We start from the raw sequence: 11,544 nt of genomic DNA, 5'->3' as shown, positions 1-11,544 counted from the left end.
TTTAATTTTATAATAGAATAATAAAATTTTCAACGAAAATCATCATCTTAACAAAAAATATAATAGTAGAGTTTTTAATTTAAAAAAATTAACTTTCAACGAAAAATAGTTGGATTTTCTTATGGAATTCCATTAATTCAATTCTTTCTTAGCAGCAAAAACTTTTATTTCTGAATTTTAATTTTAATTTTAAACAATAATAGTTGACTCCTTAACTAAGAAATATTAATTTTCAACGAAACAATTGTGATTTGTAACCAAAAAAGAGACAATTACTACTAAAAAAAAAATAATTTTCAACAAAATGCATGATTTTTTAATCAAATAGTTGAATTTTCAACAAAAAAATCAATTTATAATCAAAAATGAAATGTTAACTATCCTTTAAAAAAACAATAATTATCAACAAAAAACGAACTTTTAAACAAACAGATAAATCTTCAGCCACAGAAATAAAATTTTAACAATGTAGTTAAACTTTAACCAAGTAATTAAATTTTCAACAAAAAATTGATTTTCAACAAAATTCTTGAATTATGAACCAAAATAGTTGAATTTTTAACAAAATTGTTGAATTTTTAACAAAATTGTTGAATTTTCAACAAAAGAATGAAGTTTTAAATCAAATGATAAAATTTGAATCAAAATCATACTTTTCAACTTAAAACGATTGATTTTCAAATAAAATCAATTATTTTTTGAACAAATTATTGAATTTTCAATAAAATATTAAAATTAACTTAAACTTCAGTTTATCGAAATTTTCCTGCAGCAATCCTAAAAAACTTTTTTTTAATAAAACTTTTAAAAAATGATTTAAAATTACAACAAGCTTTAGATATTTTTTCCTTTTATTATTTAAAAGTCTTTTGAAGCTTAAAAATTACATTTCAATTTATGTAATTTCATGAAGAATTTTATATTGATAATCTGTTAATAATAATTTTACATTACTTTTAATTCTAAATCATAGAATTTGCATACAATTCCTCTATCTTTAAATAAAATTAGTTATTCAAAAATTTCATAATCCTAATGAAATATTTTAACAATCAATATTTTTAACAAAAAAACACCAATTTTGTCCTTAAAATTATACATTTTTTGACTTAAAAACAGAATATTTTTAAATATTGATAAAAATAAAAAATTAAATAAATTTGTTTTTAAATAATGTTTTTATTTTTCTCTTGAACGATGCAAGATATAATAAAAAGGCAAACAGAATATCTAAATTAGGTCAAAAATTAAAGAATTTTAAAGGCAACATATTTTTATTTTGAAAAATACTTGTTAAAATTCAAACAATTTTTTATAATAATATTTTCCACGAAATTACGAATATTAACTGTAATTTTCTAGATATATTTTTTCCCGAAAATAATTCGATCCATATAAAAATATCATTTACAGATTTTTATTTTGTTTTACGATTAAAATGATCATTTTTTAAAAATTACAGAAATTTAAAAGAAGTTACTAAATAAATTGTTTCTTCGCTTATTTTTTGGGTGAGTATTGATAAAATGATTACAAATATTTTTCGGGTTGGAAAACGATTTTTAAGAAGGTGATTTATTTCATAAATTTAATTTTTTTTTAATAAATAAATAAATTAGATCGAGATATTTGAAAACAATGCAAATTTTCAAAACGAATAATTTTCTAATTCGTTAAAATAAAAATTATTACCTGTCGATCGCGTCGCGCAATTTTTATTTTATCATCGAGCTTTGTTTTCGCTATTCGTTTTATGTATTTGCTCAAATCATTCCAAGTGTCCTGGTTATATTCAGAAGTGGAATTTATAAACTGAAAATCGTTGTCAAAGTCTTTTCGCTCCTTTTCCTCCTTCTTCTTCGGTCTTCGTGGCTGGAACTAAGTTTAAATAAAAAAAAAATAAATAAATAAATAAAATTATTTTAAAGTTGTTGGTTCAAATTCTTTGTTTTCTTCTTAATTTAGGAATAAAATAAATATAGAGGAATTAAATTATTAATAATAGCCACGTCTGCAGACACCAAAAGCTCTAAATTTAAATTAAAACCCATTTTCAGTCAGAAGAAAAATTCAACTAAAAACGAAACGAATTTTTAACAAAATAAATAAATTTTCAAACAAAGAAATGAATTTTCCAATAAAATTATGAATCTTCGACCAAGAAAATACATTTCTAACCAAATAGTTGAATTTTCAATCCAGAAGATAAATTTTCTAAGAAAAAAAATACCACTTTTCAAACAAAATACATGAATTTTCAATTAAGCATGATGAACTTTCAACAAAAATATTGTTTCTTAAAAAAAAAAAAACTTTTGAAAACAAAAAAATTTTAGACACAAAAAACGTATTTTCAACCAAATAGTTAAATTTGCAACAAAAGAAATGAATTTTTCAATAAAACGATAAATCTTCAATTAATAAAATTAATTTTTTAAAATAATTATTGAATTTTCGATCCCAAAAAAAAGACTTTTTGCCGCTTTCTATAAAAGCGAATTGATAAAAAACATTTTGGGAAAAAATATAACTAGAATAAAAAGCAAATAAAATATGTTTTAAAATTAAAAAAATATATATTAAAAGCAATAGTTAGGTTAAATTTAACTATTCATTAATTTTTAACAAAGAAGAATTTAATTTTCAACAAAATAGTTCAATTTTGAACCAAGGTTAATTATCTTCGATATGAGAAAATCAATTCTCAATTAAATCTGTGATGGTTGATATTTAAAAAAAAATTTAATTTAAAACAGTTGCATTAAAGAGAAAAAAAGAACTTTCAATAATAGAGTTGAATTTTCAACCAAGAAAGATTTTCCAGTCAATAAAAAAGAAAAATCTTGTCTGAACTGTAAAATTTTCAAGCCAAAAAGACGAATTTTCTACAAAACAGTTGAGTTTTTAAATCAAAAATATAAATTTTTACCGAAAAATTGATTTTTTACCAAAATAATTGAATTTTCAAATAATAAAAAATGAATTTTTTATAAAATATTTTAATTAAAAAAAAAGAAATTTTGAATTAAAATAAAACAGTTATAGTTTCCGCAAACAAAAATATTTTTGATCAAATAAAATTAATTTTTAACGAAATAGTTAAATTTTCAACAAAACAGATGAATTTTCAAAGAAAAGATGAAATTTCTATCAAAAATATAAATTTTCCACAAAAAAAGGAATAGTTGGATTTTTATTAAAAAAAAAAGGGAATTTTTAACTAAAAATTATGAATCTTCAATCAAAAGAAAAAGAATTTTTAACCAAATAGCTGAATTTTTAACCCAAAAGATTAATTTTCTAAAAAATTTTTTTTTAACAAAATACATAAATTTTCATCGAAATAAGATAAATTATTAACAAAAAAAGATGAATTTTATAACAAAAGATATAAATTTTCCACAAAATGTATGAATTTTCCACTAAAAAAGATACATTTTTTAAACAAGAATAAAAAAAGTTAAGTATTCAATGAAATCAGTTGCAAAAATTAATTTGAAAATAAAAGCATGAATTTTCAACCAAAAAAAAAAAAAGAATTTTTAACAAAACACATACGTTTTGGGTCAAAAAGATAATTTTTTAACCATGAATAAAATAGTTGAGTTTTGAAACGAAAAATATAAATTCTTAACCGAAAATTTGATTTTTTACCAAAATAATTGAATTTTCAATTAAAAAAAGATAAGTTTCTAACAAGATTAATTAATTTTTAACTAAAAAATATGCATTTTCAAATATAAATTTTAAAAAAAGAAGAAATTTGAAGTCAAAATAAAACAGTAAAGGTTTCCATAAACGACAATATTTTTTCCAAATAAAATTAATTTTTAACGAAAAAGTTAAATTTTCAACCAAACAGATGAATTTTTTAAGAAAAGATTACATTTATATTTAAAAAATATAAATTTTTCACCAAAAATAGAATAATTGGATTTTCAGTAAAACAAAAGGAATTTTTAAATAAAAATTATGAAACTTCAATCAAAAGAAAAAGAATTTTTAAACAAATACCTGAATTTTCAACCCAAAAGATTAATTTTCTACAAAAAAAAGATATTTTTTAAATTTTCATCGAAATAAGATAAATTATCAACAAGAAAAATTAATTTTATAACAAAAGACAAATTTTCAACAAAATATATGAAATTTTTAACCAAGAAGAGTAAATTTCTATCAAAATAGATCAATAAAAAGAAAATGAATGGAATAGTTTAATTTCCAGTAAAAGAAATTAATTAAAAAATAAAAGCATGAATTTTGAACCAAAATAAAAAAAAAGTATTTTTAAGAAAATACATAAATTTTCGTTTTTAAACCAAAAATATAAATTTTTAACCGAAAATTTGATTTTTTACCCAAATAATTGAATTTTCAATTTAAAAAATATAAGTTTTTAACAAGATAAATGAATTTTTAACTAAAGATATGCATTTTCAAGCATAAATGTAGGTTCCATTTTCGGTGGAAAAATGAATTTTCAACAAACTAGTCAAATTTCCGAAAAAAATTAATTTCTCAATAAAATTATGAATTTTCAACCAATAAAAAAATAATTTTCTAAAATATATTTTAATTTAAAAAATTTTCTGAGTTAAAATAAAACAGTTAAAGTTTCCTTACACAGATATATTTTTAAACAAATAAAATTAATTTCTAACGAAATAGTTCAACTTTCAACCAAACAGATGAATTTTTAAAGAAAAGAGACAAATTTTCAACAAAATATATAAAATTTTCTACTAAAAAGGATACATTTTTCAAGCAAGAATAAAAAAGTTGAATATTCAATTAAATAGTTCAATTTTCAACCAAGAAGATTAAATTTCTATGAAAATAGATAAATTAAAAAAATAAATGGAATAGTTGAATTTCCAGTTAAAGAAATTAATTTAAAAATAAAAGCATGAATTTTCAACCAATATAAAAAATAAAGTATTTTTAATAAAATACATAAATTTTCGTTTAAAAAGATAATTTTTCAACCATGAATAAAATGGATAAATAAAATAAAAGCGATGAATTTTCAATCAAGAAATTTAAATTTCTATAAATAAATAAATTGATTTGAAACAAAATAAATTTTCAATGTTCTTTTCTTTTTAACGAAACAGATAAATTTTCAGTAAAAGAAATTAATTTTTAAATAAAATGATGAATTTTCAACAAAAAAAAAAAAAATTTTAACCAAATTGTTAAATTTTCAACCCCGAAGATTAAATTTTCATCGAAATACATAAAATTTCATCAAAAACAGATAAATTCCTAACCATAAATAGAACACTGAAATTTTCAGTAAAAATATTAGTTTTAAATCAGATGAATTTTTAATTTAAAAAATCCATTTTCAACCAAAAAGTTTAATTTTCAACACAAAAGATTAATTTTTTTTAAACAATAATTTTCAATAAAATATATTTATTTTCTACTAAAAACGATACATTTTTTAACAAGATTAAAAAAATTTCTGCCAAAAAACATTATTAAATAAAAAATTAATGAAATAGTCGAATTTCCAGTAAAAGAAATTAATTTTGAACCGAAATGATGAATACAAATAGAGATAAATTTTTAAGTCGGTATCAAGAAGTTAAATTTTCAAACAAGCCGATGAATTTTCAACCAAGAAGATTAAATTTCTATAAAAAAAAGATAAATTTTCGACAAAAATGGAATGGTTGAATTTATAGTAACAGAAATTAATTTGTAATTAAAATTATATATCTTCACCCCCCAAAAATATAAAGTTATTTAAAAATAATTTTAAAAAACTGAAATTTTTAGTTAAAATATTATTGGCATAAAATAAAATATATTTTCAAATTATTATTTTCTTTTCAACCAAACAGATGAATTTGCAACTGAAAATTTTAATTTTCAGGAAAAGAAATTGTTACATAAAATGCTAAATTTGCAACCAAAAGAAAAAGAATTTTTATTCAAATAGTTGCATTTTTCAGCCAAGAAGATTGCATTTCTATCAAAAAAGATCAATTAGAAAATAAATGGAATATTTGAATTTCTAGTTAATAAAATTAATTTTGAACTAAAATGATGAATCTTCACCAAAAAAAAATGGACTTTTTAATCAAATAGTTGAATTTTCATCTATAAAGATCAATTTTAAACCAAAATTAAAATACTGACATTTTCAGTAAAAATATTAATTATATAAAACGAAATAAAATAAATTTTCAACATTTCTTTTCAAACCGAAATTAAAAATTTATTTTAAAATTGTCAATTCAAATTACTTGTTTTTTTATCAATTTTTAAATAAGTTATGAGTAAAAATTATGCCTGCAGACAAAAAAACGTAAAATTTGAATACAAAACTCCGAAAATATATGGTAAACAAACATGAAATTACGAGGATTAAAAAGATTGTTGACTAAAATTGCATTAAAAAATAGTTTATTAAACAAAATTGAGAGTTCAGCCTATTTTTGCAAGTTTCTATTTAATATTTAAAGAAATTAAAAAAAAAATTTGCAGGTTATGAACTTACATCTTCTTCTTCATCCGATTTATCTGAAAAATCTGGAACTTCTTGATCGTCATCGATAGTTTTTATTAAATCATAATTAGTGTCCATTTTTCGCTCCACGAAAAAGTTTATTTTATTAATCGAACAGCCCAAAACAATTTTTTGTAGAAGCACTTTCAGGTTATGATGGTATACTTACGCGCACGTGTGACGCGAAAACAAATGACAAACGAGAGATATTTCCGTTCCGAAACTAGGAAATGACGTCCAATTGGCGCGAATATTTAAAAAGGAATTCTCTTTGCCGCTTTCTATAAAAACGAAATAATAAAAAACGAAGAAAAAAAGGAGATTTTAACCAAAATAGTTAAATTTTTAACCAAGGTGATGAATCTTCAATATAAAAATAAAAATTTTCAACAAATGATGTGAATCCTCCACAAAAGCAAACTAATTTACGAAAGAAAAATATGAATTTTTAACAAAAATTTTGAATTTTCAACCCAAAAATGTGATTTTTCTACCAAAATAATTTAAGTTTTTAATAAAAAAAGGAAAAATTTAAAAGCAAAAATTGAACAGTAATTGTCTTAATAAAAAAAACCATTTCAAATTAAGAAAAGATAAGAATTTGTTAACAAAATGGTTAAATTTTCAATAAAATGACGAATTTTTAACTAAAGGATTGTGTTTTCAACCTTTTTTTACAAGAAAATCACAATTTTGGAAGAAAATACAAGAATTTTCAACTGAAAAAAAATTTCAACCAAAAAAATTAATTTTTTTTACACATTTTAATTTATAACGCAAAAGATAATTTTTGTATAAAAATAGTTGGAAATAAATTTTCTACCAAAAAACGAAACAAATTTTTAACATAAAAAAAGCGAATTGTTATCTAAAATGTTGCATTTTAAAGCAAAAAAAAAGAAAGAATTTTCAGCAAACAATTCAATTACCTATAAAAACAATTGCATTTCTAACCCAAAAAAGATCAATTTTCCCTAAAAATGAAATTCCAAGTAACAGAAATGAATTTTTAACTGAAATGACAATAAAAAATAAAATAGTTAAGCTGGCTGTTAGAAAAATATATAATTTTTAACGAAAGAAAAGAATTTTCAACCAATAAGATTAATTTTGTACCAAAAAATATTAATTTTTAATCAATTATATGAATTTTCTAACAAAATTATTTGAATGTAAGGAATTTTCATTGTTCAATTTTAATTCAAAAAAAGAAAAGTACAAAAAACAAGTGGAATTTTCGACCAAAAAAAATGACATTTAAGAAAATAGTTGAGTATTCAAAAAAATAATTAAACTTTCAAACAAATAGTAGAACTTTTAATCAAAAACGATTAAATTCTGATCCAAAAATATAATAATAGACTTTTGAAGAAAGAGCATTAACTTTAAACAAAAGATACAAGTTTAATTTTCAAGCCAAAAAAAGCGATTTTTTTACAAGACAGTTGAATTTTAAACAAAAAAAAAAATTAATTTTGAATCAAGAAAGATGAATATCAATGGAAATTATTATTTTTCTATAAAAAATACGAATTTTCAATTTAAGAAAAAGAAGTTTCGATCCAAAAAGACGAATTTATAACAAAAAAAAAATAGTTGAATTTTGGACAAAAAAAGACTTGTTAAAAAAATAGTTCAATCTTCAACGAAATAATTAAACTTTTAACCAAATAGTAGAATTTTCAAACAAAAGCGATGAATTCTTTAACAGAAAGGTAATAATAGACTTTTCAACAAAGAGCATTAACTTTTAACCAGAAGATACGAATTTTCATGAAAAAAGCTCAATTTTTAAGCCAGAAAGACGATTTTCTTTACAAGAATGTTGAATTTTTAACAAAAAAGTTAATTTTCATCCAAGAAAGATTAATTTTAAAGAAAAGAATTAATTTCGATCCAAAAAGACGAATTTACACCCAAAAAAAACTTGAATTCAGGACAAAAAATGACTTTAATAAAAAAGATAAATTCTGAACCAAATATATAATAGATTTAAAAAAAGAGAATTAACTTTTAATCAAGAAACGAATTTTCAAGGAAACCTTTGAGTTTTCAAGCCAAAATACGAATGTACAAAAATAATTTGAATTTTCGACAAAATAGTTCAACTTTTAACCAAAAAATGAACTTTTTAATAAAATTATGAATCGTCCACGAATAAGATAATTTTGTAACCAAATTGTTGAATTTTAAACCCAAGAGATAAATTTTCTACTAAAAAGAGACAATTTCTGAAGAAAATACAAGAAGTCTTAACTAAAAAGGATAATAATTCCACAAAACTGAAATAATTAAATTTTCAACCAAATAGTAAAAGTTTTTAACAAAAAAGATAATTTATGAACCAAATATATAATAGAATTAAAAAAAGAGCATTAACTTTTAACAAAAAAAGTTGAATTTTCAAGACAGACAGACGATTTTAAAAAATATTTTACAAGAAAAATAAATTTTTAACTAGAAAAGATATTTTTCAACCAAATAGTTTCATTTCTAAAGATAGAGACCATTTCTAAAGAACATACACGAATTTTCAACTAAAAAGGATAATATTTCCAACAAAATAGTTAGATTTTTAACAAAACAATCAAATTTTCAACCAAATAGTAAAAGTTTTTCACAAAAAAAGATAAATTTTAAACCAAATGTATGTATGTATGTAACAAGAAGACCTAAATTTTAAAGCCAGAAAAACGATTTAAAAAAATATTTAATAAGACAAACAATTATCAACAACAAAAGATAATTTTTAACCAAATAGTTCAATTTTTAACAAAAGAAATGAATTTTTCAATAAAATTATGAATTTTCCACAAATAAAATAAAATTCTTGATTGTTGAATCTAAAAGATGAAGTTTCTACAAAAAGGAGACCATTTCTCAAGAAAATACGAGAATTTTCAAATAAAAAGGATAATATTTCCATAAAAATAGATTTTTTTTTAAATAGTTACATTTTCAACGAAATAATTAAAATTTTCAACGAAACATTTAAATTTTAACCAAATAGTAAAAGTTTTTCACAAAAACAGATCAATTTTGAAATAAATGTATGATAGAATTTTTAAAAAGAGCATTAAAAAAAATAATAATAAAAAATAATAAAAACAATATTTAATAACAAAAAAGTTATCAACAACAGAAGATAATTTTCAACCAAATAGTTCAATTTTTAACAAAAGAAATGAATTTTTCAATAAAATTATTAACCTTTCACAAATACAATAAAATTTAAACCAAATTGTTGATTGTTGAACCTAAAAGATGAATTTTCTACAAAAAGGAGACCATTTCTCAAGAAAATAAGAGAATTTTTTTAGTAAAGAAGATAATATTTCCAACAAAATAGACTTTTTAACAAAATGGTTCAAGTTTCAACGAAATAATTAAATTTTTAATGAAACAATTAAATTTCCAACCAAACAGTAGAAGCTTTTCACAAAAAATATAAATTCTGAACCAAATATATGATAGAATTTTTAAAAAGAGCATTAACTTTTAACTAGAAGAGACGAATTTTTATGAAAAAAGCTGAATTTTTAAGCCAGACAGTATACTTTTTAAAATATTTAATTAGAAAAATAAATTTTCACCAAAAAAATATTATGAACAAAAAAAAGATTATTTTCAACCGAATAGTTCCATTTCTAAAAAAAATACACGATTTTTCAACTAAAAAGGATAATATTTCCAACAAAATAGACTTTTTAACAGAATAGTTAAATTTTCAACGAAGTAATTAAATTTTCAACAAAACAATTAAATTTGCAACCAAATAATAGAAGTTTTTAACAAAAAAAGTAAATTCTTAACCAACTGTATGATAGAATTTTTAAAAAGAGCATTAACTTTTAACCAGAACAGTAGAATTTTCATAAGAAAGCTGAATTTTCAATCCAGAGACAATTGTTCAAATTATTTAATTAGAAAAATAAAATTTCAACTAAAAACAACAAAATTATCAAGAAAAAAAGAATTTTTAACAGAATTGTTCGATTTTTAGCAAAATAATTAAATTTTTCAATAAAATTCTGAATCTTCCATCAATGAAATAAATTTTACATCAAATTTTGAACAAAATAACTGAATTCTAAAGCCAAAAAGAAGATTTTTTGTTATAAGAAAGTTGAATTTTCAGAAAAAAAATTGTCTTTTGAACCAAGAAAGTAGAATGTTCAAGAAAATATTACCATTTTACAAAAAAAATATTGTTTTTTAATTCAAAAGAACTTTCGACCCAAAAAGAAGAATTTACAAAAAATAAGTTGAAATTTCAACAAACAAAAGCTACCTTTTAACAAAATAGTTTTATTTTCAACGAAATAATTAATCTCTCAACCAAATAGTAGAATTAAAAAAAAGGCGTTAAATTCTGAATAAAAAATATAATGATAAGAATTTTCAATAATGAGCATTAACTTTTAACCGGAAGAGACGAATTTTTCAGACAAAAACAAATAATAGTTCAATATTCAAACAAATAGTAGAAGTTTTAAACAAAAGCGATAAATCCTAAGCCAAAATTATAATAATAGACTTTTCAGCAAAGAGAATTAACTTTGAATCAAAAGAGGCGAATTTTCAACAAAAGAGCTGAATTTTTGAGCTAAAAAGATGAATTTTCTCAACGAAAAAAATTAATGTTGAACCATGAAAGCAGAATTTTCCATCCAAAAAGACAAATTTTCAAAAAACCAGTTGAATTTTCGAAAACAGACTTTTAAAAAAATAGCTAAATTGTTAATAAAATAATTGAACTTTGAATCGAATATTAGAAATTTTCATCAAAAAAATATAAATTCTGAACCCAAAAATATAACAACACACTTTTCAAGAAAGAGAATATATATACATAAAAAAGATGAATTTAAAAAAAAAACAAGTTGAATTTTGGACAGAGAGAAATTAATTTTTAAAAAAATTGTTAAATTTTCAATAAAATAGTTGAATTTTTAGATAAATATTACAAATTTTAATCAAAACAGATAAATTTTGAACCAAAAATATAACTACCGACTTTTCAAGAA

At 20.3% G+C, this 11,544-nt stretch overlaps 1 protein-coding gene across 1 annotated transcript in view; it reads right to left on the bottom strand.

The window, feature by feature from the left end:
* The window catches only part of LOC117171209 (probable ATP-dependent RNA helicase DDX27), an 8,693-nt gene extending 2,006 nt beyond the window's left edge, over positions 1–6,687 (bottom strand). The window contains exons 1-2 of the mRNA XM_033358301.1: positions 6,509–6,687; positions 1,693–1,878 (exon numbers count right to left, since the gene is read on the bottom strand). Coding sequence (XP_033214192.1) covers positions 1,693–1,878; positions 6,509–6,595 — 273 coding nt within the window. The 5' untranslated portion in view covers positions 6,596–6,687. The remainder of the gene's footprint in view (positions 1–1,692; positions 1,879–6,508) is intronic.
* Between the last annotated feature and the right edge of the window lie 4,857 nt (positions 6,688–11,544).

This window comes from Belonocnema kinseyi, chromosome 1, assembly GCF_010883055.1.
Source record: "Belonocnema kinseyi isolate 2016_QV_RU_SX_M_011 chromosome 1, B_treatae_v1, whole genome shotgun sequence".
Classification (NCBI taxonomy): Eukaryota; Metazoa; Arthropoda; class Insecta; order Hymenoptera; family Cynipidae; genus Belonocnema; species Belonocnema kinseyi.
Note: the sequence above shows the minus strand (reverse complement) of the source record. Positions and strands in the feature narration are given on the sequence as shown.